This window comes from Rattus norvegicus, chromosome 5, assembly GCF_021556685.1.
Source record: "Rattus norvegicus strain SHRSP/BbbUtx chromosome 5, alternate assembly SHRSP_T2T, whole genome shotgun sequence".
NCBI lineage: Eukaryota > Metazoa > Chordata > Mammalia > Rodentia > Muridae > Rattus > Rattus norvegicus.
Genome location: NC_141538.1, coordinates 147,291,565 through 147,319,370, shown reverse-complemented (window position 1 = coordinate 147,319,370; position 27,806 = coordinate 147,291,565). Strand labels below are relative to the sequence as shown.

Genomic DNA, 27,806 nt, shown 5'->3' with positions numbered 1-27,806 from the left:
GGCGTGGGGTCGGTGGCTGCTGGGCGCGCGGGGCGCAGGCCGCGGGGCCGGAGCCGGGGGGAGCGAGCGAGCGGAGGCGCCGAGGATCCGATTCACTCGCTGGGGAGACCTATGGGCCGAAGCCGTGTAAATGCGTTTTAAGGCGAGTGCAGGAGATGGCTGGGGGGAGCCTTGGGGAGCGGGTGCCCACTAGGCTTTGGGCGCTGACCTGTCCCCTGGTCCCCCTTGCCTCCTCTCAGCAGGGGCCTCGGCTCCGCAACTGCCACTCCTCCTCGGGGTGTTGCACAAGTTTCGAGGTCACCGGCGACCCCCCCTAGCAGCGCGCCTGGCTCTGGCCCCCGCGAAGGAGGACGGGGCTTGGTAAGGAGGCCTGGGGCTGGGGTGCGGGACCCCTGCCCTGCACTCGAGGGAGCGGTCCCGTGGACAGAACCACCGGTGGCTCTTAGAGCATTCTTAGCGTGTCAGAACCAGCCTTTTATAAATGGGGAAACTGACCCAAGGTCATGAAGCAGAGAGCAGACTCGAACTTAATAAGCTCACGGGTTTTGGCCCTTTAGGTAGTCGTGGTCCGGACTGGAGGATTCCTTCAGAAGGAAGGCGACATCCTCACCTAGGTTTCTCAGATCTGTCCACCACACTTTCTTTTCCTTCCAATCCCAAATTTCAGAACTGGAAAAGAACTCCAAAGCAATCCAATTTAACCGATGGGGATAATTGAGGCTCTAGCAGAGACATCATCACCGTTCCCAGCGAACCTCAGCTTCTCAGGCTTGTGCTTGGGGGTGGGGTGGGGTGCAGAGCATGACCGTGTAGGGAAGCTAGGCCCGGGGAGGTGAGGGTGCAGCCTGCTCCCCAGCGGTCTCCTCCATCTCCCTCTCCCCACAGTGTGTTGCATACTTTCTAAGGCGGTGGCCAAGGCAGCCAGCGGTGCTCCAAGGCAGCAGTTTCATCCAGCCCCTGGGCTCCCCCTGCTCAGCATGGCTGGCTACCTCAGTGAATCGGACTTTGTGATGGTGGAGGAGGGCTTCAGCACCCGGGATCTGCTGGAGGAACTCACTCTGGGGGCCTCCCAGGCCACCACGGTGAGGGGATGGAAATGGGTGTGGGTTGATTGCCTGTCCTCTCTCTGTAGGAGACCCCTCGTTCTCTCATTTGGTTTTGGTATTTACTTGATATTTTCTAGACTGCCCCCTTTATCCCCAATTCTTGGTCCTTGCCCGACACCTGCCCTCCCTGTGTTCTCTGCCTTGAGAAAAGAACAGCATCACCACAGTCGCAGCACTCGAGGTGGGAACTTAGGAGTTCCGGCCTTCTGCTCTCTCCCCTCCTACACGCTGGCGTACCCAGCTCTGTGAAGCTCACCTGTAAGGCTCTCGGAACTTCACCGGAGAATCTCCGCTTGTAGTTGGTCCTTTCTCTCCCAAGCCCCCGGGACCTTCTCCTGGTTCTCTCACGTCCCGCAACTCTCCTCCAAAACAGAATCCTACAACAGCTCCCCACTGCTCTGTACCCACAGCCACACTTCTGGCTCCATACTCCCAGGCTTGTGCTCTGAGAGTTGCGGCGTGTGTGAGGCTGTTTCGCTGTGCCTTTGCAGGGCTGTGCCCTCGGGGCACTTCCTCTCCTTTACCTGTCTTCCGTGTTCCCTCCCACCACCGTTCCCCTTTTCCAGATTTGCTTCTGGCTAGTTCTGTAATCTCTGCCTCCGTGGCCACTAACCTATTTTGTAGAGAGTCCCATCTGGCATTTATTAAAGGGAAGTGTAATTAGGTAAGGGCTACTCTCTTCAGTTCCAAGCCCTTTCCAGGTTTTTGGCCTTTCCTCTCTCTTAATTATTATGTTGGACACCAAGTGGGTATTTATTAAAAGAAAAAAAAGTTGCATGAAAGGGAAAACGAGTCCCAGGGAGGGTTTACCTCAGTCTCATCCATGTCTGTGAAGACCAGGCAAATGGGATAGGCACCTGTGTGACAGCGGCAGTGGGCTGTGAGCCACGGTATCTGCCTTTTGTGGAGCACACCCCTGTATGTACAGGTCTGCTGCTTTAAAAGGACGTGCAGAATGCGGCCAGAACATTAAAAGTTATGGATTAAAATCTATTATGCAGAACACATATATGTTATATATAACTATATAACTGTATATGACTATATAACTATATTTAGGCTGAATGACAGGAGATTGAGAATTTGCCAGACCCAACAGAGGGCATGGTGGGAACACAGGCTTGGGGGGGGGGATGGGAAAGACAGACAGTTGGCTTTGGCTGGACTGAAAGGAGGGACTGGAGCTGGTCACACAGCCTTAAGTGTCAGTCCTAGATTGCCTTCTGTCCTGGAGGACATGGGAGCCTCAGAAAGCGACAGCAGGGTACTGGTGTCCAGTCTCCGGAAGGATTGTAGACAGCATGCCCAGGGAGGGAGCTGGGTCTCACATCCGTTCGCCTCTTGCTGTGCAGGGCAAGGTGGCTGCCTTCTTCGTGGCCGACCTGGGTGCTGTAGTGAGGAAGCACTTCTGCTTTCTGAAGTACCTGCCTCGAGTCCGGCCTTTTTATGCTGTCAGGTGCAACAGCAGTCTTGGCGTGCTGAAGGTCCTGGCCGAGCTGGGACTGGGCTTCAGCTGTGCCAGCAAGGTGAGCCCCTCTGTCCCTCCCGCACACTTAGCCTTCACGCTCACCAAATGGGGTCCTCCCGGTGCTGGGGATTCCAGGGAACAGGAGGGATCTGTACTAGGCCATGACCTTCCGGGAAGGACACCTACTCAGGAGAAGAGGAGGGTCCAGGGAGGAGGGAGGAAGAACTTGTCAGCTCTGAAGTTTCAAATAGGATCCTGAGTTGTCCCTGGGCACACGGGTTGCCTTTTAAATGGGTTTGGGTTTATCTTTCTGTTTTATATTATGACTTTTTTTTTTCTTTAAGATAGGGATTCATGTGGTCCAGGCTGACCTTAAACTCACTATGTAGCTGATGCTGGCCTTGAACTCCTGACTCTCCTAACCTCCATCCTCCACAGTGGTGTGGTATATCATCATGCTGGGCTGTTTTTCTTCTTCTTTTTTTTTTTTTTTTTTTTTTTGGTTCTTTTTTTCGGAGCTAGGGACCGAACCCAGGGCCTTGCGCTTCCTAGGTAAGCGCTCTACCACTGAGCTAAATCCCCAGCCCCTGTTTTTCTTCTTTTTAAAGAAATAGCCATATTTTAATTTTTCTACTTAGAAAAAAATAAATCTAATAGCAGTTTTAAAACGGCTTGGCTTAGAGCAGTAGGTACTAAGCTTGAAATCACAGAACAAACCAAAGCCACCCCTGTGTGGCTGGTTTTTTCCCCCCTTTCATAAGCTTAACATGTGACTGTGTTTTTCAGACTAATCTGCTCAGAGTTTTGTTGTTGCTGCCGAAGGCCGTCTTCCTAATTTGATTTCGGCTTTTAATTCCCTCCTGGTGGCTTCTGATTGGCTTTGTATGTGTGGTCTGTAGTGGAGTGAGTGGTGGCTGTCTGGGTGGGGCTCGCAGTGTGGCGCTGAGCAAGACAGTCTGTTCATTCACCGAGTCTCATCCATTCTGTTATGGCTGGATTAAGAGCCTTCTCTCTTAAGTCTGTCTCATTCATTCACTCAGCAAAGTGCTCTCCCAACTGAGAATTTAAGTGTGAGCAAACAAAAACAAAGACCCCCTTTCGGAAAATTAAGCGATGAAAACCTGTGCTATTGTAGGTGGGAAGTAGTGATGTCGGGTGAGGGGGTTTGTTTTGAAGCAGCGTCAGTCCCTGTGGACTGAAGGCTAGGCTAGAACTCACTGTTAACCACAACCTGGCTTGGAGCTCTCAGTCCTCCTGTCTTAGCTCTCTAAATGCTGGGATTCCAGGAGGATTCATATCACCACACCTGGCTGGATTGCATTTGTAGGTAGTCGTCCGAGGAAGGCTTCTCTGAGAGTTTGCATTCACACTTGAATGAGGCAGAAGACTGAGCCAAGTGGCAAATGAGAGGAAGAACTTTCCAGCCAGAGGTTAGGGCCAGGGCCAAGCCCTGAGGAGGAAGTCAGCCTGCTGGGCATGCCTTGTGGTGTCAGCACCATCATTCTCTTGATGCCTCCTAATGGCTGCTCTGAGGAGATCAGCATCATGACTGGGTGACATGAACAGAGTCCTTGAAAGAATTCTTGGAGAAGAAAAGACAGCTAGCCTGGCCAAGCTAGAATGATTGCAAGTTAAGGAAAATGCATGCACTGGGGTGGGAGATGAGCAGGCAGGTTAACCTTGACGGTTAGCTGTTTCACTCGTTGTGGTTCAGGAGTCTCTTCTTTGTCTTCTTTGTAGGCCTTGTTCTCCCCCTCCCCCATCTCTCCCCCACCTGTGTGTGTATGTGTGTGTGTGTGTGTGTGTGTGTGTGTGCGCGCGCGCGCGCGCGTGCGCGCGCGCTATGAAGGCTTTGCTCCCCTGTGGCCTTCCATAGCAAGGCAAGTTCCTTCCAGAGGCAGGAGGAGACAGGATCCTTGTTCCTCTGAACTAGGGTTGCCAAATAAGGCAAAAGTCCACTGACTGCAGATCCCTCAGTTTCTGGAAACTCAGGAGTGAGGTGCTGGGTCCTCTAGTTTCAGGGGGTAGCCACCAAAGGACAGAGTTGTGGGGTATTCGAGTCTTAGAAAAGCTTCAAAGACAGGAGAAAGGGGTATGCTGAATGTATCTAGCACTGACTGCTTCTGCTGGGTCGGGCTCTTTGCCAGGAGTTTTCTGCAAATGATCTCATTCTCAAAACGGCTCCGTGAGCTTTTTCCTTTACTGTGAGGTCATTCTCTTACCGGGATTCTGACAACAGTCCCCGGAATACATATTTGATAGATAAGGAAGTGAGTCACAGAGCTTCAGCCACCTGCCCCGGATCGTGCCCTGGGAAATGCCAGCTCGAGTCTGGCACTGTGATCTCAGCCTCTATTGGCCCTGCCTTTTCCAAGATTCTTGGAGAGGGTTGTCTGTGCAGTGTGGCTCGTGAAAATGTTCTCTCCCACAGTGGCGGGTCACACATTGCTTGGTGCATTTTACTTGAGTGGAGGCCTCTGGCACTTACAACCCAGGCTTTCCATGTGCTAGGCAAGCACCGGACCCCTGTTCCACATCACCAGTGTCCTTACAGGTGTTTTTTTTTTTTTTTTTTTGGTTCTTTTTTTCGGAGCTGGGGATCGAACCCAGGGCCTTGCGCTTCCTAGGCAAGTGCTCTACCGCTGAGCTAAATCCCCAGCCCCTTTACAGGTGTTTTAAGGGTGGAGGCTGCCCTCTTCTGGTGGGTCACAATCGGTGACCGTGCTTGATGGTATCTTACCTTTCCGGACTTAGGGACCATGGATGGAAGTACAGACAGACAGGCAATCAGGCTAGAGGCACAGGCTGCAAGTGCTCTGAGCCTCCTCCTACTTCCCAAGGGACTCTTGCCTTTGATCTGGCCTCCTAGCCTCATTCCGGATTAATGTACCTCCCCCAGCCTACTCCCTTGCTCCCCCTTGTGGCTGAACACGGCAGAGCTGTCTGGTTTGGATACACCTAAGAATTTCTTCTAACCTGGTACTCAGGGATCAGAGAGGATGCAGTGACTATATATATAATTTTATATATAATATAATATATATATAAATATAATTTAGATGGGATCTTATGCAACTTAGACAAGCCCAGAACACTTGATCCCCTTAATTCACTTACTGAATGCTGAGATTAAAGTCATCAATATACCACCACACCCAACTTATTTGATCTTCTCTTTCTTCTCCCTCCTCCCCCCTCTCCCCCTCTCCCCTCCTTTCTCCTCCTCCTTCCTCCTCTTTTCTTCTTCCTCCTTCTTCCCTCTTCTCCTTCCTTTCTTTTTCCTCCTCCTTCTTTCTTCTTCATTTTCTCTTTCTCCTCCTCCTCCTTTTCCTCCTCCTCTTCCTCCTAAATTTTAGATAGAGTCTAATTATGTAACCCAGGCTGGCCTTGGACCTGTAGCAGTGCTGAGATGATGGGCATGAACACTGCTCCTAGATTCTGGTGAACACCTTATTTTCAACATGATCATGTAAGCCCAGCGTAGTGGCACATGCTTGTCATTCCAGCACTCAGAAGGCTAAAAGTGGGAAGATTGTTGTGACTGTAAGACTGGTCTGAGTTATATAACAAGAACCTACCTCAACACAACAACAACAACAACAAAATAATAGCAGATAGCAGCAACGCCACACCCTGGTCCTCTCGAGTATTCAAGTGGCGTATTGATTATCCACTCAAAGAGGACATGAGGATGCTGGTTCTATGCCTTGGTAGAGGGCCTGTGTTCCAGGTTTGGTAGAATAGTGTTTAGGAACACACTCGGCGGCTGCCTGGAAACGCAGTAAGCATCTTGGGAGCCAGAGAACGCCTGTGGTGTGGACTAGTCCCAGTCAGTCACTTCAGTGCAGCCCACAGGCTAAACATGCTTGGGAACGTGTTTGCATCTAGTCAGGGGAACTCTTTTCTGTGTCGTCTTTTAACAGTGTTCAACCCAGCAAGTATTCTTTCAGATAAGATCCAACAACAGTATAAGTTCTGAGAGAGAGAGAGAGAGAGAGAGAGAGAGAGAGAGAGAGAGAGAGAGAGAGAGAGAATGAATTGGTCTCTGGATCTGCCTTCGCCCCCAGAGATCTATCCTGTGCGTATTTTTCTCACTCTTTCGTCTGTGCAGGGCTCTGAGCGCTGGCTCCTCAGGTACCTGCTGTTTGGAATATGCAACCCTCTGGACTCAAGCTCTCCCACCACCTTAAATGCCGTTCCCTGTTGCCTGCCTCCCTTGCTTGAATGGTCACCTCACACCTGTCCACTCATTCGGTGCACCGTGTCACATCCTCGCCCCCCACATCCATCATGCCATCCTCCCTCCAGAGCACCTCTTCTGTCCTTTCTAGAGCGTCTTTGCCATTTCTCTCGGGTGGTTGTGACAGGCACGGGCCAGTCTCCACAGAATCCCATGAAACCTTTCCTCAAGGAGCCAGAATAAGTGCTCAGACCTTTCACTTGAAATGCAAGACTGACTCCCTCCCTCCCTCCCGCCTTCTGTCAGTCCCTTCCACAGGGTCTGCAATAGTCCAGGCTGGCCTTGAACTCCCAGTCCTGCCTCAGCCTCCACGTGCTGCTATGGCAGGTGCACATGGTCACATCTGGCCGTGTGCCTGTCTTTGGAACTCCTGAAGCTGATGTTTCGTTATGCAGGATAGCATGCAAACCCACACACGGCTTCTTGGTTCCTAGGTGGCTGGCTCTGCCCACATCCTCAGCCCTCATCATTCCCATGGCACGACTCCATCCAGGCCACTCCAGCATTTCAGCCCTCGGGTTGGCCTCAGAACCTCTGTGGAAGCTGCTCCCTCTGCTAAACTATTGTCCCTGACCTGGCAGGGCTCAGTGGGGGCTCCACTTGCCCTTCTGACCCCCGGGGCTGTCCTTTGTCCTTCACACCCAGGGCTCCTCATTCTCCAGTGTGTGGCACACGTCATGATACCTTGAACCCCTCAGCCACTCTGCCATTATTGTCTATGTCTCTCCCCCACTAGTCTGAAAGCTCTGAAGAGTCAGAGATCCAGTCTTTATTCACCGCTTGTTTTTTTTTTCAACACCTGTCACAGTCTGGCAAATTAATAGAGGCCCAGGAGATGCCTGTCAGGGTAGGCTGAGCTCTGACAGTTAAGCTGTATGACTTTGAATTAATGACTTAACCCTCCAAACCTCCAAACCTGTCTCGTAAGGTGGTTTATGAAGATTAAATGAGAATGTATAGGACTGGAATGCAGTGGCTGAACAGAGCAGGTCTTCCCCGAGTGAGGCTTACTGTTGACATATTTATGACCACACTTGTTTAAATCACAGGCCCTCACAGGGCTACCTCTGCCTCTTTGCACCTTGTGTAGGGGGAGAGGGAGCATTTTCATAGTCACCCAGACTTGGCTTGGTGACAGATCTGTGTCTGGGATGTGCGCTGTGACAAGTCCAGCTCCAGAGATCAATCTTTGTGTCCCACGATGCCTGTTATTGACTGTCACCAACGGCAGATGGACCCCGGTGTGTGTGTGTGTGTGTGTATTCACGTGGTTATCCTGATGTCCCGTGGACCGCTGGAACTTAACTGCTTTTAAGCTCAACAACATCCTTTGGGCAATCTCTCCCTGCTCCTCAGCTCCTCAGCCCCTCAGCCCTGGACTTAACCATCCTGCTCTCTGCTTCTCTGACTCTGGCATTTGTACATTCCACATCGTTAATGGACTATAGTTAAAGGACTCATTTGATACAAGCCTTAGCACCTGAGTTTGTAAAACGGCAGGTGATGGGGCTGTGGTTGTGGTCGCAGTGCTGGGAAGGCAGAAGACCAGGAGCTCGCCAGAACTTGCTCTCTAGACAGTCTAGCTCCATCAGCGAGCTTCCAGGTTCGTTGAGGGACCCTGGCCCAGAAAGTAAGGTGGTGAGTGACTGAGAAAGAAACTTGATGTGCCTTTGGCCTTCACATACGTGTGCACACACATGCACCTGCACACATACACGCAAACATGTATACACCATGCATATGCCATACACTAAGTGAGTTCATGCATTTTTTCTTTTCGTGCCCAGTTCATTTCATTTGCTGCGATGTCCCCTGTGTTCTTCGCTCACGTTATAAATGATAGAATTCCCTGCTTTCAAAGGAATGAATTGGAGTCTCCGATATTTTTGTGGATGGAGATGCATCGGCGAACAGATGTTTAGCTTGATTTTGTGTCATGTCTGTTGTGGTTGGTGCTGTATTGAGCTGGGGAGCATGGCCATCTCTTTGACTTCAAATCCTCGGGACGTTACCTGTATGGTGTTTCTGTATCATGTAGCAGTTTCACGATGACGTTTTCTACATGGCTATAAAGTATTTTGATCCCATTTATCTTGGTGCCTTCTCTTTTCTCTCATTCATTTCAGTGGGTCCTCTTTTTTCTTCTTTTTCTTTTCTTTCTTGGTTAGGGGGAGGGCCTCACCCTGTAGCCCTGTCTGGCCTAGAACTCACTATGGCCACGACAGCCTTAAACACAGAGATCCGACAGCCTCCCCCCCCCCCCCCACCCCATGCTGGGACTAAAGGTGTGCATCACCAACCATACCTGGCTTTGTTAGTAACCGCCTCAGGCTGGGCGGGGCCTCCTAAGCTCCTCCCCCTCGGGCTGGGCCGGGCCTCCTAAGCTCCTCCCCACTCCTCAGTAAGATGTTCACAGCGGGTCTTGAAGGTCTTGTGCAGGTAATCACGGATGCCGAGTACTTTTCATCTGATTTCCCAAGCGATATTCGTGAAACATCTCAGTTTGTCAGAAGCCAGTGATTCTATAACCAGTGTGAGTTAGAAACTGCATCTCTGTCCTTTTAAAAAAGATGACTCATTTATTTTCACCCATATGGATGGATGTTCTGCCTACATGTATGTGTGTGCACCGTGTGCATGCCTGGTGCCTGCAGAGGATCCTCTGGACTTGGAGTCATGGATGGTCGTGAGCCACCACGTGGTGCTGGGAATTGAATCTCGGTCCTCTGCAAGAGCAAGACGTGTGCTTGACGGCGGAGCTGTCTCCTCAGCCCATGTGGCTCCCTTTACCTTTTGGAATAAATACACCGACTGGGTTAGAATGAGATTTTCTGCTTGCAGGAGAAGAGTAAGTAAATATGCCCTGCCTTTGTCACGAACGGTGCAGTACACTGCTCTCGTGTCCGTACATGGCAGCCCTGCCGTCAGAGATCCGGTAGTGAGTGTGATGTGGCCGTTGTGTGTCTGCTGTCTTCAAGAGCTGCCACAGGGATGCTGTACAGCTTCAGTCCTAGCCCTCCGGAGGCGGAAACAGGGAGTTCTCTGAGTTTGAAGCCAGCCTGGTCTACAAAGCCAGTTTCAGGACAGCCAGGAATATGCAGAGAAACCCTGTCTAAAAAACCAAAACCAGGGTTGGCTCAGTGGTAGAGCGCTTGCCTAGCAAGCGCAAGGCCCTGGGTTTGGTCCCCAGCTCTGAAAAAAATAAAAGAAAAAAAAAAACACCCAAAACCAAAAACCCCCCAAAGCCAGCCAACGAGCCAACAAATAAGAAAGCTAGCCCACCTATGTTGGTCGTCAACGTACAGTGTGCTCCTCCTCCGACTCCCCTGCGGCCTCCTCACCACGACCTTTGGAACTCCGCAGGCAGAGATGGAGTTGGTCCAGCACATTGGTGTCCCTGCCAGTAAGATCATCTGTGCCAACCCCTGTAAGCAAGTTGCCCAGATCAAGTATGCTGCCAAGCACGGGGTGAGACTGCTAAGCTTCGACAATGAAGTGGAACTGGCCAAGGTGGTCAAGAGCCACCCCAGTGCCAAGTAAGCTGAGGGCCACTTATGCAGGGAGGCTGGGCTGCTGGGTGAGGGTGGAGGGGAAGGGGTGGGGAGCTGGGGAGAGGTCCTCACCCTGGATGCCCTTGGATTGCATCACACTCACAGGAGGGTGGGGTGGTACCCCTGGAGGGGAGCCAGATCCGGGACAGACTTGTTATAGCCCCAGGTAGAAAAGGCCCAAAGGATTTCAAAGATCAAGAACCCGCAGCTTCAGGAAAGATGATATTTGAAGTGGGCTTTGAGGAAGGAGTGAAATCTGGGGCGGCATAAACAGCCAAGCAAATTCGTGGGGGCTGGTAAACAGTATGGAGCGGCTAGGGAGAAGCACCAGCAGCATGTTGCTTCTGCAATGGGCGCCAGATACTTTAACTGGGCATGGGGGAGGGGCCCAGGGCAAGTGCAGTGGGAATGGGTGTTTGCCCTGGTTCTGACTGTTACTAGCTCTCAGGCTTCTAAGGGAATAGTGGGGTGTTCAGGAGCCATTCTGGTTCACCCCAAACATAGCACTCCTCATGTCTGAGGACTCTCCGTAGGAATATATATATATATATTTTTTTTTTGGTTCTTTTTTTCGGAGCTGGGGACCGAACCCAGGGCCTTGCGTTTCCTAGGTAAGCGCTCTACCACTGAGCTAAATCCCCAGCCCCAGGAATATTTTTGACATGTGGTTTCCTCTTGTGTGATGTCTGAAAACTTAAGGAAACCTGCCTGGTGTGGGGTTGAATGACCCGGCAAGTGCATCAGAAGTTGATTGGCAGTGTGCAGGGTAACCTAGAAAGGCTGTGCGCTCAGTGACCTCTCAGCTGTGTGGTTCCCTGCCCAAAGAGGAGCAGCTGGGCGTGGTAGTGTGTGTATGCGTGTGTGCGTCTGTGTGTGTCTGTGTGTATGTATGTGTATGTGTGCATGCATGTGTGTGTCTGTGTATGTGTGTATGTGTATGCGTGTGTTCATATGTGTGCCTGTGTGTATGCGTGTCTGTGTGAGCGTGTATGTGCGTGTGTGTGATATGTGTGTGTATGTGTGTATGTCTGTGTGTATGTGTGTGTGTGCGTGTGTGTACATGTGTATGATGTTTGTGTGTGTATGATATGTGTGTGTGCATGTGTTTGTCTGTTTGTGTCTGTGTCTGTGTGTATATGATGTGTGTATGTGTGTCTGTTTGTGTGGATGTGTGTTTGTGTGTGGATATGTGTGTCTGTGTGTTTCTGTGTGTATGATGTGTGTGTGGATGTGTGTTTGTGTGTGCACATGTGTACGTGTGTATATGTGTGTGTGTATGATGTGCGTGTGTGCATGTGTTTATCTGTGTCTGTGTGTGTATGATGTGTGTGTATGTGTGTGTGTCTATGTGTGTGTGTGCACGTGCATGTGTATGTGTGTATGATATGTGTGTGTGTATGATGTGTGTGTGTGTATGATGTGTGTATGCACGCAAGTGTTTGTTAGTGTCTGTGTCTGTGTGTGTCTGTGTGTATGATGTGTGTATATGTGTGTCTCTCTGTGTGTGTATGATATGTGTGTCTGTGTGTGTATATGTCTGTGTGTCTGTGTGTGTATATGTGTATGTGTGTCTGTGTGTGTATATGTGTATGTGTGTCTGTGTGTGTGTGTGTGTATATGTGTATGTGTGTTTGTGTGTGGATGTGTGCGCGTGCATGCGTGTGTGTGCTCGCTCAGCAGGATCACCTCGTTTCTCCACAGGATGGTTCTGTGCATTGCTACCCAGGACTCCCACTCTCTGAATCACCTGAGCTTGAGGTTCGGGGCGTCGCTGAAATCCTGCAGACATCTGCTCGAGAACGCCAAGCAGAGCCATGTGGAGGTGGTGGGTGTGAGGTGTGCACTGGGAGCGGCTGCCCCGCCCAGGCCAGACTCACTACCCTCTCCCTAGGAATTACTTGTGGACGTGCTGGGCCTTCAGCTGGGCCTGCAGCTTTGCCCCAAAGAGTGTCCTCTCTTTAGAAGGAAGGTTTCCTGGCATTTCTTTCCGTAACTCCACAGTCCCCAGAAGGTCTTATCCCGGCAGGTTCTCCCACGGATATGGCTTCGAGGGAGTTCTGCATGCCTATAAGCCAGAGGCCATGACCGTGCTCTGGAGACGTTTGTGTCCGTGCAGGGATAGGACCTCCTTCTCTAGTTCAATTTATTCTGTGTCTCAGGCTCCATGCCCAGTGCCTCATGCCTAATCCACACCCTTGAATAATAAGGGTTTTTCTCTCAGTCTGTAGACGGTGAGACATAAAGCAAGTCTAGAGACTTGCTCTAGCCACATGATACCCTGGGACTCCAGCCTTCATCCCTAAAGGTCTCTCTCCAGAGATGCATGGAGGGCTGGGAGAAGTGCCTCCTTCCACTCCCTGCTTCCCATGTGGCCCTCAGTAGCCTAATGTTCCAGGCCTCAGTCATCGCATCTGTAGCACAGGGCTACCTGGAGCTTGTTTGTCAGCCGGGGTTCTTCCTCCCTTCCCAGTTTTCACATTGGTAGTGGCTGTCCTGACCCTCAGGCCTATGCCCAGTCCATCGCGGATGCCAGGCTCGTGTTTCAAATGGGTGCGGAGCTGGGCCACACGATGAACATCCTGGACCTTGGCGGCGGCTTTCCTGGCTTAGAGGGAGCCAAAGTGAGATTTGAAGAGGTAAGTGTGTGCTCAAGTGTGGCTTCATGGTTATTTTGCGGTGGGGGAGGGGCATGGCGAGCATGTAGAGCCCACTGTGCAGTACCTCTGGTCCAACTGTCTACACCTTGGGCTTGGTGGATTTTATTGCTATTTATTAACCCCGTGATGTGGCTCAGCTTGGCTCATAGTTAATGTCACTTCCCAAGTGCACAGCAGGGCTGGCTGTACCCTAGTTCTGCTTGACTGCAGCCCATGCCCTTAGCTAGCTAGCTAGAGGATCACCCGAGGAGTAGTTATTTTCCAAGAACTCTACAGTGGTCTGAGTATGTGTGCCTTGTTTACCCTCCAAAGAGCTGGTAAAAAAACCTGGTGAGAAGGGCGCAGAAGGATGAAAGGAGTCCTTCTAGATGTCCACAGTGATTAGGCTCACCCACCCCCGACCCCGGAATCTAACCTGCTATGTAACATGCTAGTTGTCTATGGAGGAAGGATCCCTGCCTCGGGATCTGGAATCTGCGCACCAAGCGTTATAGGAAAGAATATCCCTTTCTATGTGGGATTATCTGGAGGAGTGAGCTATATGAGGTCCTCACTCCAGCTCCGCCCCCAGCCTCCTGCTTCCTGTCACCCAGCTACCAGCTGGGACCTTTCCACTGCCAAATTCTTCCCGAAATCTCATGGTCCCGCACGGTCTCCTCTCCAGATGGCCTCAGTGATTAACTCAGCCTTGGACCTGTACTTCCCTGAGGGCTGCGGTGTGGACATCCTTGCTGAGCTGGGCCGCTACTATGTGACGTCAGCCTTCACTGTGGCCGTCAGCATCGTTGCCAAGAAGGAGGTTCTGGACCAGCCCAGCAGGGAGGGTAGGTGCAGTGGCAGATGGGCAGCAGTGCCCAGGTCTTCCCTGAAGCTAAGACAGCGGCCGGCTAAGCAGGGGTGGGGCCTTCTGGAGAATGGGTGTTTGCTGTAGGGAAAGTTGCAGTCAGTTCCCCTCATCCCAAAGTAAATTTTATCCCTGTATTCCAGTGGCCCTCAACCTTCCTAATGCTGTGACTCTTTAATACAGTTCCTCATGCTGTGGTGACCCTTACCATAACATTATTTTTCTTGCTACTTCATAATGGTAATTTAGCTACGGTTAGGAGTCATAATGTAAGAATCCGATAGTTCCCATGGTCTTAGGAGACCTCTGTGTTAAGGGTCATTTGACCCCCAAAGGTCTTGAATGACAAGTTGAGCTGCTTTCCCTGGTGGGAAATGGAGTCAAAGAATGTAAATGAAGGGTTGGGGATTTAGTTCAGTGGTAGAGCACTTGCCTAGCAATCGCAAGGCCCTGGGTTCGGTCCCCAGCTCCGGAAAAAAAAAAGAATGTAAATGAAGAGGTTAATGGTAATAGAGGTGAGCTTGACCCCATGTCTGGCTCATGGGGTCATAACCTCATAACTTCAGGAGGACATTTTTGTTGACACAGGACAGAACATAGGCGGGGACAGGTTAGGTCATCAGTTCCGGGGCACAGGGTTCATAAGAGCAGGGCTGGAGTTCAGGTTTAGTTCAGGCTGACTTGGAGCTCATGTGTCCACACACCACTGGCACCAGTGACTTACTTGCCCTTCCAGATAGACCATGCTTCCCACAGGGATCTGTCAGAGCCCTGTGAGTGACCCGTGTCAACGAGTCTGATTTGGGGTTCACCTTCTGCTCCAGGCTCCTCACTGTGGAGAGCCTCATGCTGTGCTCTCCTCCAGATAGGGCTTGTTGGCAGCAGGCGTGGGGTGAGGGGATGAGGGGTCAGGGGTTGGAGGGTGGGAGACGTGGCTTCAGGCAGCATGGTCAGTTTGTGTGTGCATTCCTGCTTTCTCCTGTCCTTGTATAGACTCGGGGGCTATCCTAGTGTGCTAGCCCACCTGGTTTCTTACTCTGGCACCCCTCCTCCCTGTCATGTGCCTCTGAGAAAGTGGCTCATGTCCTGGTGACCTGAATTTGACTGAGCTGCCTTCCTGCTCTGACTGGGGCCTCGAGGGGCTCAGAGGCAGCAGGGAAATATGGTGTCATGACTCAGCTGCTCCGGGAAGTCTAACCAACTCAGAAGTGGACCCATGCCACCAAAAAGATGACTTCTAGTGACTTTTGTTGCAGGGTCCATGTCACAGCTAAAGAAAAGGCAACCCTTTGCTGCACAGCCCTCTCCTTACTCTCCCACTGCGGTGCCCGCTTCAGACTCTCGGGCCCCTCACGTTCTGCTTGTGTGGCCCCTGTTCTCTCCCTTCCTCACAGAGCAAACCGGCGCAGCCCCTAAGAGCATCGTGTACCACCTCGATGAAGGTGTTTATGGGGTCTTCAACTCAGTCCTGTTTGACAACACCTGCCCCACCCCCGCCCTGCAGAAGGTGAGCCCACCCCTGTGAACGTGCCGCCGCCATCCCGTGCACGGGATTCTGTCTAACTCCTACTTGTTTAATTGGTCTCTGTGATGCCAGGGCTCAAAGCGGAGGCCTCAGAAATGCGGAGTTGCTCTGAGCATGCCTCCCACTGAACTGTGTTCCCAGAGTGTAGCTCAGTGGTAGAGAACTTGACTATCATGCAAGAGGCCCTGGGTTCAAGGCACACTAAAAATGGTTTAAAAAAAACAGACAAAAGATTTAGGCATGGTATGTACTTGGAATCTCAGCCCTCAGGATGCCGAGGCAGATGAATTGTGAGTTCAAGGCCAGCCTAGAATACATAGAACCTGTCAATAATAATTGATGATGATAGTGATGATGATGGTGATGGTGATACTGATGATGGTGATGATGATGATGGTGATGATACTGATGATGGTGATGATGATGGTGATGGTGGTGATGGTGATGATGATGATGGTGATGATGATGGTGATGGTGGTGATGATGGTGATGGTGGTGATGATGGTGATGGTGATGAAAGGGTGATGAAAGGGTGATGAAAGGGTGAAGATTAATGCTCATAGTCACAATGCAGAATATTGTATTTTTCATTCTTTTAGAAAACACAAAGTACTTGTTTTTGTAACATTGGGGTGATGTTGCTTCATAATCTTCCTTTCATTTACACGGGGTGTAGCTCTTTCTGTGCCGCTGACTCCGTTTACAAGGCTTCTCTGTGGCGATGTAGTGCTTCAGCCAAGGCAGAGCCGGCTGCTTGGCTTCCTGTTTCCAGCATAGACTGTCGGGACAGATATCTGTGGTCTTACTCTGGCATTAGTCCCTAGCAGTGCGACTGTCCTAGATTCTCATATGGACAGGGGACCTGGAACAGAGCATTCGGACCTTCAGTGGCTTTAGTGGGCACGGCTGAGTGGGGAAAGACGATCAGGCAAAGCCTCTCTCCCAGGCCCTCTCTACTCCTAATCCCATGGCGGGCGGGGCGGGGGGTATCTGCGCCTTATTCAGGGGCCTCCACATTGTGTACGGGCTTTGTGAGGTCTCGTTCCCGAGTTAACTGTAGTTTCCCGTCACAGCTGCTTGCCTGAGGAAGCCGCCCTGATGCACAGAAGAATTCAGTTTTTTCCATTCTGTAGTTCTGTGATAGTCTTCAGCCTACTATTCAGATTTAGGGACCACAGGTTAGACTGGGCCAGCCTAGGCACTTGCTATTTCCAGTTCCCATTTCCTACTTTTAAAAAAATAATTTACTTATTCTTCGACCATTTCATACATGCAGTATCGCGTCTTGATCACTCATACTCCCAGGCCCTCCTCTCACCCCCCCCCCATCTCAATGCACCCCACGGCCACTGCCGCAGCCCAGCCTTTATAAGCCACCAAGCGTGGCTAGAGCTGCCTGCTGGGATGCTGACTGAGCTTGGTGGCTGAGCTTGTGCAGATAACCACAGCTGTAACTCGTTCACGAGTGCAAAGGCCGGTTTCCAATCTCTGCCTTGCTGCTTATGACAGAGAGGCGTCTTGGGCCTCGGTCAGAGCAGCACTGATCTATGGTTATAAACAGTGGTTCTCATCCTGTGGGTCGAGAGCTCTCCGGGGGGGTCACATGACCCTTTCACAGGGGTCAGATATCCTGCATATCAGATGCTACGTCACAACTCGTAACAGCAGCAAGATCACAGTTACGAAATAGCAACGATTTATTATTTTAATGTTGGTAGTCGTCACGACATGGGAACTGTGCTAAAGGGTCACAGCATTAGGAAGGTTGAGAGCCGCTGGAGTAGACAATCATTTAGAAGGCACTTTGTCACCGTGTCTGTTTAGAAAGACAACAGTAACTGTTTTCCCCTAGCATCTCTGACCTCTGAGCCATGGGTCTCTGGTGAGGTCTACAGTACTGGGCATGGCACGAGTCCCTTCTGAGGATCAGGCCTTCATAAGGTTTTGTTTCTGTTTTTGCAACAGGGTTTGCCCATGTCTCACAGGCACCTCAGGTTAAACTTGCTCAGATCCGAGCTCTTCATTTCCAACCCATAGTTCCTTCTCTCGGTGGTCAGGACTTGGCATGGTGGGGTCTTGCCTTCCCTGTCTTCCCTCATGGAATTCACCTGCAGTTCTTAAGTCTAGAGCCCAAACCCATTGGTGTTTATCTCCTTTTTTCCCTGTTGTCACTATCGTCCAGGCCACCCCCTGTTTGAGCCACCCAAGTGATCATCTGGACCCTCCTCTGGACCCTCCTTTGCCCCCCCCTGCCTGCCTATCATCCATTCACTACATTGCAGAGAAAATTACTTTTTCCACCCCCTTCAACTCTCCCCCCTTTTTTATTTAAAAAAAAAAAAAAAAGAACAGGTTCTTGCCATGTTGCCGAGGGTGGCCTCCTATTTTAGCCTCCTGAACAGTTGGGACTGCCACAGCTGAGTGTCGATGCTGGAACCAGAAAGACTTTGGAAACATGTATAGGCAGTTAGAGTTGAAAGGAAATTTTCAGAAAGGGGAAAAGCCCACCGCCCTAATGAACGCTGCTCATCGTCATCCCTGCCCCTCTCATGCTGTGTGCACGCAGTCCCTCATCCCTGCCTGCCTCACGGATGTGCTGGGCACAGTTGATATGATGTGCTTGTGGCCGTGCATTCTCTGTTGAGCATTTCACAAGTCGTTTCTCTCAATTCTTGTAAGAATCCTCTAAGGTTCATGTTACTGACCTCCGAGGGGTGCAGTTCCTTGTTCAGGGTCTCAGACTTGGAATGCTTATTCCCTGCAGACTGGGAGCCGCTTTGGGGTTGGGGGGGCTTTGTTCATTTTTGATTATCTGCTCCAGTCAGAGAAGAAGCTCCTGTGAAAAGACTCCCTTCCTTCTCGTCCTTCCCATCCGTGCATGTCCTCCCTGTTAGAGTGACCCTTCTCGAGCGGTCATCTGACACCAGTGAGATGGAATTGTCTTTAAGAACGATGTGCTAATGACGGATCCCTAAAGTCTTACCAGGCTTAGGAGCATTTTCAGGCCCCTGGCTTACCCATTTCCAGATGACCCTCTGACGGTCTTACATGCCATCACCACTGTCCTACACACTGTCACCACAGTCTTACACACTGTCACCACTGTCCTACACACTGTCACCACTGTCCTACAAACTGTCACCACTGTCCTACACACTGTCACCACAGTCTTACACACTGTCACCACTGTCCTACACACTGTCACCACTGTCCTACAAACTGTCACCACTGTCTTACACACGCAATCACCACTGTCCTACACACCGTCACCACTGTCCTACACACCGTGACCACTGTCCTACACACCGTGACCACTGTCCTACACACTGTGACCACTGTCCTACACACTGTGACCACTGTCCTACATGCCGTCACCACCGTCCTACACACTGTCACCACTGTCCTACACACTGTCACCACTGTCCTACACACCATCACCACTGTCCTACACACTGTCACCACTGTCCTACACACCGTTACCACTTGTACCCTTCCCATAGCAAGCATAGTGGCCTTTTGTTGGCTAACTCATCTGAAATGACGTACCTTACGATCGTTTTCATAGAATCGTTTGGTTTGTTTATTGCTTTGTCTCCTTTGGTGCCAATGCCTTTACAGAGATGTTTGTTTTTATTTGATGCTGTATGAGTGTTCTCTGCATGTACTCATGTGCACCGTATGCATACAGCACCTGCAGAGGCCATTGCATTCACAAGAGCTGCAGTTAGAGAGTTGTGAGCGGTTGGAACCAGATCCAGTTCCTTGGGAAGAGCAGCCAGTGCTCTTAACCACTGAATCATCACTCCAGTTCTCTCAATGGTTTTTAAAAACAAAATATAGTCTTACCCCAAGACTCTCATAAAATCCCCTTGTACTCTACCATCCCTCCCCCCACCCAACCTACCATCTCTCCCCCACCCAATCTACCATCTCTCCCCCCACCCAATCTACCATCCCTCCCCCACCCCATCTACCATCTCTCCCCCACCCAATCTACCATCCCTCCCCCCACCCAACCTACCATCCCTCCCCCCACCCAATCTACCATCCCTCCCCCTACCCAATCTACATCCCTCCCCCCACCCAATCTACCATCTCTCCCCCCACCCCATCTACCATCTCTCCCCCCCACCCAATCTACCATCCCTCCCCCCACCCAACCTACCATCCCTCCCCCACCCAATCTACCATCCCTCCCCCACCCAATCTACCATCCCGCCCCCACCCAATTGTACTCTGTATTTATAGAGTACTGGAATATATGCTGTTGTACACAACTCAATATTTTAAATGTTTGTATATAGCACGTACATCTAGGTACCGTGGAAATAGTTCAATCGGCAAAGTGCTTGTCACACATGCATGAGAACCCGAGTTTAGTCTCCACCACCTGTGTAAAAAGAAAATAAAGCAAACAGGTTTGGTGGTGCACACTTGTAATCCCAGCACTGGGGATGCCGTGGGAGTGGAACTCTGGGGATTCCTAGCCAGTAAAACCTACGCTAATCATCACCAGGTCCCGCTGAGAGAGCCTTAGTCACTGGTCTCTTGCTGTGAAGAGACTCCATGACCAAGGCGACTCTTAGAAAATAAAGCATTGAATTGGGGCGTGCATGATCATGGTGGCAAGGAGCCGACAGGCATGGCACCGGAGCAGAAGCTGAGAGAAGGGGGAGGAGGGAGAGAGGAGGGGGAAGAGGGGGAGGAGGAGGGGGAGGAGGACGGGGAGGGGGGAAGAGGAAGAGGGGGAGGAGGAGGAAGAAGATGGGGAGGAGGGAGACTGAGCCTGCCATGGGTTTTTGAAACTTCAAAGCTCACTTCCAAGGCCACACCTCCTAGTCTTTCTCAAACAATTCTACCAACTGGGACCAAGCATTTAAACACATGAGCCAATGGGAGACATTCTCATTTAAACCATCATAGAGACCCTGTCTCAAAATCCAGGGTAGATGACTCCCGAGGGATGACACCAGAGGTTGACCTCTGGCCTCTATGTGCATGGGCACACACACACACACACACACACACACACACACACACACACACGTTCACTTGAATACACAAGAATATGCATATAGGCCATTTTTCTATATACATTCTTCCCATTGAAAATGCTACAATGCCAGTATTTCTCATTATGTGTGTGTGTGTGTGTGTGTGTATACACACACATACATACCTATACATATATATACATACCTATATACATACATACATACATACATACATACATACATACATACATACACACAGATATACATATAGAGAGTAATGATAACAGAGAACCTTAGATTTGGAGTCAGAAAACACAGGTTCGGGACCCAGCTCTGCCACAAGGCAGCAGAGAAGTCATAGGCGGGCAGGCTACTGAATGGCTACTGAAGCCCACCGCTCTGGTTTCTTTGGAAAATAAGGGTGCTGACCTCTGACTCCTGCAGTCATTTCTGGTTCTAAGTGAGGCTATTCTAGCAACCCTCCATATAGTTAGTGTTAGCTCACTGGCGTAAACAAACTCTTCCTGTGGAGGGGCTCTGCTCTGTCTGCAGTTTTAATCAAGAATGCCACCATCACTAGACAGCAGAATGGCCACTTGGCGTGTGCTGGACATTGAGCTGGAGTCATTGGCCTGCAATTTCAGCGTTAGGAGGACAGTGATGGCATTGTGAATCTCGCCTCTCCTTCCCTTTCAGGGGTGAATTTCTTGGTCCCTGAAGGGGATGTTTTTGACTATAAGGATGGACTTGATTAGCTGAAATTTCTTGTCCAGTCTCTGTGTGTCCACAAATAGGGTTTTGATCCCCAGGTTCTGTTCCAGTGTCCCTCTCTGCTTTTGTTGCTGCCCGTCAATCTCTCTTTTCCATTGGAAATATTTTTGAGTGTTTTGTATGGTATAGGGATTATTTACTTTAAAACATTTCAGGTGTGGTTAGGGGCCCATCAAGTCCATGTACCCCACCTTTCTGTACACCCCAGCCCCTTTTAAAGATGGTCTCTCACTGGGCCAGAAGCTCACTGACAAAGCAAGAATAGCTTTCATGGATCCCCATGTCCGCCTTCCCGGCCTGAGGTCACATGCATGTTCTGCCACGTCCAGCTTTGTACAAGTGTGTTGAAATCAGGTCCTCATGTGCCACATCCCCACACCTCCCCAGTGGCTTATTGATTTTTATTTGTGAGACAGTCTTGCAGAAACATCAAGTTCAAGGCCTGTGTGGGCTACAGAGTGGGTTCGAGACCAGCTTGGATGACTGAGGGAGACCCTGTCTCAAACTTAAGAATGAAGCGAACTGTGGATATGATTCCATGGTAGAGCGCTTGTGTAGCAAGTGCTGGGTTCTAGATTCAGGCCTAGTTGTAAACGTTAACTTTTGTACTCCTGATGTAGCTTATCTCCAAGGTTTACTACCTCTGTCTGCTAACCCAGGCCTAGTCCTGGAAGCTTCCAGCCTTCGTACAATCTAACCTAGGCCCCGAATGTTTTCAGCCTCTGAGACTTGCCACTGAATCAGCTCACCCTTCCTAGCTCTCTTTGAACTCTAGCTGGTTCAATCCAGCTGCTCCTCTTTAAGCTGACTGATTCAATCTGGCTTCTTTTCTCGGCCTCTCTTGAATTACTGCTCTGCGTGGCCTCATATTAACTCTTGTAATCTGTTCTAATCTTTGGACTCCTCATTCTCTGGCTTGTTCTGTTTTCCCCTGTGTCTAGCTTGTTCTCTCTGCAATCTGTCTCTATAACTGCCTCGTTCTCTCTTTGTGCTCTTAAGAGCTTCCCTTTCTCTCCTCATGAGAGTTGGGCTTATCCTATGCTATCAAATCTTTTTCTGATTTGTCACTTTGTCTGCCACTCAATTAGGCCTCACTTTCAAACATGGCTGTTTTCTTTCTACAAACTAATTTTACAATCATTGTTTGGGATCAAAGGTGTGTACTAAGGGTTGAGTCACTCCACAATTAGAAAAAGTTTGCTGTTGTTGTTTGTTTTAGTAAATAATGCAGTCTCAGGTTTCACAGTGTGTTCAGGTGTCCTACAACACCTAGTCCCACAAAAAGATAAATGACTGAGTAAGTGAGTGGATAGAACGAGAGACAGAACAGTCCCACGGTGATGATTTCAACATAGAAATAAAAGCAGAAAGGGCTGGCTGTGTGGCTCAGCAGTGGAGCTCCTGTCTAGCACGCATGAGGCCCCACGTTTGACAACCCCAGCATCACACACGGCTGCTCTCTTGTCTGTTTTTAAGCTTGTGCCTCTAACAGACAAGAGGATGGTAGCTTATAACCCAGTGGTGTCCTTTCTCTTTGTTGTGGAGAAGCTTTTAAAGGATTTCCCAAACACAGCACCTGCCTTTCAAGACAGACCATCAACTCAGTGTTTTCTAGAGATTGGGGCTAAGTGGGACCTTTAGTCCCAGCACTCAGGAGACAAAAGCAGGTAGGTGAATTTATGTGAGTTCGAGACCAGTCTACGGAGTCAGTTCCAAGATCACTGAGGTTGGGAGTCAGTGTGTTTGACCCGTGGGCCCTTTGTAGACTCTACCAGGTCAGAGACTCGGTGACAGTCTGTTGGTCTGGGATCTGAGTCATGGCACTCTTATTCCCCTTGGGCTTCTGGCTTCTGTCTCCTGGGCCTGCATCCTAGAAGAGGAAGCTTCAGGGCTGGAAGAGAGGCTGGGAATGAGCTCGTGGAAAGGGCTGTGGAGGTGTGATGCAGAGGAGGTCTGAAAAGTGACCCCTCCGGCTGGAGCCACAGACCCAGGGACAGCAGCAGCCATACTCTGCCAGCCGGCTTTAAATGATCTGTGTGCACTGACTTATTTCCCCTGTCAGTGGCCAGGTAAAGCTGGCGATATTTTTCCCTATTTCACAGACAACCTGAGGCACAGAGAGGTGTATGTTCTTGCCCAAAGTTGCACTGCTAGTGTTGGAACCTGGAGATCGGGTAGTCCTTGAATACCACCCATGTCAGCTGTGGGAGCGACGGCAGGTGTCTGGGGAGGAGGTTCTGAGCGTGTGGTATGTCCATTGGAGCTGAGGTGTCCCCCCTTCTCGCCTACAGAAACCATCTGCGGATCAACCGCTGTACAGCAGTAGCCTGTGGGGCCCAGCAGTTGACGGCTGCGACTGTGTGGCTGAGGGCCTATGGCTGCCGCAACTACAAGTAGGGGACTGGCTGGTCTTTGACAACATGGGTGCTTACACCGTGGACACAAAGTCCCTTCTCGGGGGGACCCAGGCCTGCAGAGTCACTTATGCCATGTCCCGGCTAGCCTGGTAAGAGGGCCCTGCTGTGAGGTGGGTGAGGGAGTTGGGCAGAGCAGTAGGGAGACAGAGCTTAGAGTCTGTTGCTTTGGAATCCAGTTTAGCCACCGAGGTAAGGCCTGTGCTGGGCACTTGGCTACGGTCACAGGGGATGCTCAGCCCCAAATGGGGCACCCAGTCCTATGGCTGGTACTGTGTTAATAGGGGCTTCATCCCGACCAGAGCCCCACGCCTGCTCCCTGAGGAGGTGAGGGTCAGCAGGCCAGTGGGGGAAGGAATGGGGTGTGTTCCTCAATGGAGGTTGCTTGTGACTGTATGGGGAAGCAGGGCCGGTTCTGGGGGAGGCCTTGGAGGCAGAAGGATGCAGAAAGCGAGGCAGGGTTGAAGCGTGGTCTGTTCTGGTCCTGGCAGCATTTTCTAAAGATCACTGCAGCTGTAGGTGCAGGAGCGAGGATTTGAACAGATGCAGGCAGAGGTGGTGGCTAAGTGACAGCTCCATGACCTGCACTCACTCTGCTGGTCAGCGAGCTCAGTCTTCTCGTCTAGGAAGGGGCAGTAGTGGGAATCCTGCCTGTCTCTTCTGAAGTCAGAGGTAACTGAGGTGGAGATTGCCAACACCGAGGGACCCTCACGTCTGTCAGGCCTCAAGCAATGAACTCCACTTTCTTTTTTTCACCGCACAAATCGCGGTGAGGGTCAGTGTTATTTCCAGAGAAATCATGTGGTTGGTGTCAGGCTACAACAGGGCGTGGAGGGCAGAGCAGCCGGGAGGGGCTTCTATGCAAGTCCCTCAGAAGTGAGTGGGGTGGACATCCTGAGAGCCCCCAGGAGCACCACAAATGCCAGGTCTGGAGGGCACTGGGAGAGTCTCATTTCATTCATCCATTCAATGTCCTCATCGTGTCTACCCTGTGGGGTACAGGGTAGGCCTAGGCAGTCATTTTGCCATTGGGGTATATTTTGATAAAGCCAAAACAAAACAAAAACCAAAATAAGACAGCACGCAGACTCCCTGGTGAGTCCCTGGCCGTCGTCAGCAGCACCATGTGGATGAGGCTGTGGAAAGTCACCACATGCAGGGGCTCCAAATACTGACGTAGACAGGCAAGTGGGCAGTCAGACGATTTCCCATGTCAAAAATACCTCTACCATGTTTGGCTTTGAGGCCTACTCTGTACCAGGCCCTGAAGGCACAGGAGTGTCTAATGTTGTCAGTTGAACCTAAGTGCTGATCTATACTCAAATATCCTGGTGCCGAGTGGGAAGGGCTCTGGGGAGGGGGCCGTGGTTTGACTGGTTGTTCATTAAAGCTTCTCAGAACTTGACCTTGGAAGCCTGGGAGCCCAGGTCAGCAGCCAAGAAGGTGGCTTAAAAGTAAGGAGACCTGAGAGGGACTTGGTTTTGAAGGCATCAGTTTTTTTTTTTTTTTTTTTTTTTTGGCTCTTTTTTTCGGAGCTGGGGACCGAACCCAGGGCCTTGCGCTTCCTAGGCAAGCGCTCTACCACTGAGCTAAATCCCCAACCCCGAAGGCATCAGTTTTTTAATGTAGACCCAACCTATATTTACAGACAAGGAGACCAAGAGGGCAGAGCCTCCCACCTCCCTCTGATTTGCTGTCATATGAAGCAGTCAGGAGGGAGTCTTCCTGCCCTTAGGGGACTGGATGTGCAGGGCACGTGGAAAATGATGTGAGGAATTGAATAGAAGAGGAGGGGTAGACCCCAGAGGTGAAAGGCAAGCGGGTGCGGTCCTGGGACCATTTCTCCAAAGCGCCCTCTAGTGTCTGCCCCGTGAGTGACTGTACGGTGCTAACCTGCTGAGGCCTGGCAGCAGTGAGGGTACAGCCACACCCCCTGCCCCATTGTTGTTGAAGGGATGCCAGGGATGCAGACACTGAGCCCTTGCTGCCAAGGAGAGAGCTGGTCTGTGAGGAGGGCCCGCCATGTCTGTAGGGCTCCAATCCTAGATAATGCAGATAGGACAGCATGGCACTGGGGAGGATGTGTGACAGGTGCTGTGGTGGCATCTGGGGGTGCCCCAGGGAACACGGGGTGCACAGGGGCCTAGCTCCTGGACTGTGAGTCTGGCGGCAAGGTGCTGGAACTGCAAGAGGAGAGCTTGCCTTCCGTGCTGAGTCTGTCAGGGAAGATGGTGGATCCTAGCAAGAGGCAGAGATGAATGAGTGGGTGGCTTAGGAGCTGGGCTTGGCAGGGCGGGGCTGGGTGTGGGGCAAGGTTCCTTGCCGGGGCCAGAGCAGCTGATCAGATGGTGGGACTGCTCTTTCGAGGAAAAGGGGCAGCTGTGAGAGTGGGGCGTGGCAGGCAACGGGCTAAACCTGGGGCGTGAAGATGAGAGCTGGGTTCAGTCCTAGCCCCCCACCCGTGAGGGAGGAGGAGTCTTGAACAATGGCTGTTCCTTTTTCTTTGGTGGGGGGAAACAGAGATGGTTTGGTTTTCCTATAGTGGGGGCGGGGGAGGGGGAGTAACCTGGCACAGAAAAATCTCAATAAATATGAGCACCTTTCCTTTATTAAGTGGTGGGAACCACTGGGGAGAAACACTGAGGACAAGGGCCACAGGCCTCCCTTGTCCTTGCTCTTGTCTGCTTAGGGCTCAAGTGAGAATCCTGTGTGTAATGAGCCCAGACTCTATAGAAGCAGGGGCCACAGGAAGCTCTGGGCCTCTGTCCCATGCCAGACACCATCACCACGCGTCTCTTGCTCTCAGGGAAGCCCTTCAAGGGCAGCTGCTGCCTGCAGAAGAAGACCAGGACGCCGAGGGTGTGTGCAAACCTCTGTCCTGCGGCTGGGAGATCACAGACAGCCTGTGTGTGGGCCCTGTCTTCACCCCAGCAAGCATCATGTGAGTGGGCCTGCTTTCCCAGAGAATCCCAGCGGGGCCAAGGAGATGCCTCCGGAGAGGTGGGCGAGGCAGCGAGCTGGTACCCTCTGGCCAGGACTCTGGTGCTCGCTCTGCCGCCCCACGCTCCACCTGTAGTGTTTCTGCCCTGTAAATAGGACCAGTCTTACACTCGCTGTAGTTCAAGTATGCAACATAAATCCTGTCCCTTCCAGCCTCGTCTGCTCTGTGGGGTGAGGGGCCTGGCCATCCAGGGGTGGGGTCCAGCCGTGCCTGCCTCTGTGAGGGGCCTGGCCATCCAGGGGTGGGGTCCAGCCGTGCCTGCCTCTGTGGGGTGAGGGGCCTGGCCATCCAGGGGTGGGGTCCAGCGGTGCCTGCCTCTGTGGGGTGAGGGGCCTGGCCATCCAGGGGTGGGGTCCAGCCGTGCCTGCCTCTGTGGGGTGAGGGGCCTGGCCATCCAGGGGTGTGGGGTGTCCTTAATGTTGCTCTCAGTCTCCTCCCCACCTTTGTAAATATGAACCAAATAAATATTTAGTTTTTTAAAAAACACTTTGGTGGAATCATTCACAAAGCAGCCTAGCAAGGCTGAGAGACTGGCCCACTGGACATGTAGGAGCCAGATCCTCACCTCAGCCCCTACTCTGCTCCTGAACCCCAACATTGCTTCTCTGACTCACCACTGGCTTCCTCACAGGCCTCCATGACTGGCATCACGAGGTGGGGGAGTTGAGGTGGGAATCAGAGTTGAGACCTTTCGTAAACTCGTGACTGGCTATGACCTCTGTGACCCTTCACGAAGGCTAAGCCCAGAGAAGCTTCCGAAATAGAGAGCAAAGAAGTGGGGGATGGGCATTTGTTGTTCCAGGACTCAAACCCAGGGCCTTGTGCATGCTGGGCCAATTTTAGCCACGTCACCCTGTCCCCAGGATGTTTTGAGTAGACTGTGCAAGCTGACAAGGCAGTACAATAACTCACACATTTGGCTTCCTCGTGCAGCAACTGTCAGAACAAGGAGGGCACAGAGCATCGCTGTGTCCAGGTCCATGGGTCCTGATGTCGCCTCAGACTGGCAGTTCTCACCAGGATACAGGCTCCTTCCTACTGCCACAGTCTTAAGATGTGCGCCTGGGCTGTGTGTGCTGAGCAAAGCTATTCAAATTTAGACTTCCCCTGGCTTTTGTGGGCATCCTAAAGATTTTTTCTTCCAGATTTAAGGAAAACTGAGACAAGGTCACAGGCCATAAAATTATCTTTATTGTTTTGAAAAACTGATATTTATTGTTTTGAAAAACTGTTAT

General features: G+C 51.2%; 1 protein-coding gene across 2 annotated transcripts; it reads left to right on the top strand.

Moving 5' to 3' along the window:
* Azin2 (antizyme inhibitor 2) lies at positions 1-26,722 on the top strand. Of its 2 annotated transcripts, none has more exons than XM_087550223.1 (11): positions 1-146; positions 243-360; positions 886-1,082; positions 2,459-2,632; positions 10,178-10,350; positions 12,067-12,201; positions 12,836-13,001; positions 13,687-13,846; positions 15,261-15,373; positions 23,448-23,662; positions 26,377-26,722. In XM_087550223.1, the coding sequence occupies exons 3-11, from the start codon at positions 978-980 to the stop codon at positions 26,513-26,515; spliced, it is 1,380 nt and encodes a 459-aa protein (XP_087406349.1). In that variant the 5' UTR covers positions 1-146; positions 243-360; positions 886-977; the 3' UTR covers positions 26,516-26,722.
* Positions 26,723-27,806: the final 1,084 nt, after the last annotated feature.

Coding starts and splice junctions, on each gene's coding strand:
- Azin2 (XM_087550223.1), top strand. CDS start 978: ATGGCTGGCTACCTCAGTGAATCGGACTTTGTGATGGTGGAGGAGGGC. Junction 2,633..10,177: donor GCTTCAGCTGTGCCAGCAAG/GTGAGCCCCTCT, acceptor GGAACTCCGCAG/GCAGAGATGGAGTTGGTCCA. Junction 12,202..12,835: donor GTGGAGGTGGTGGGTGTGAG/GTGTGCACTGGG, acceptor CTCCCTTCCCAG/TTTTCACATTGGTAGTGGCT.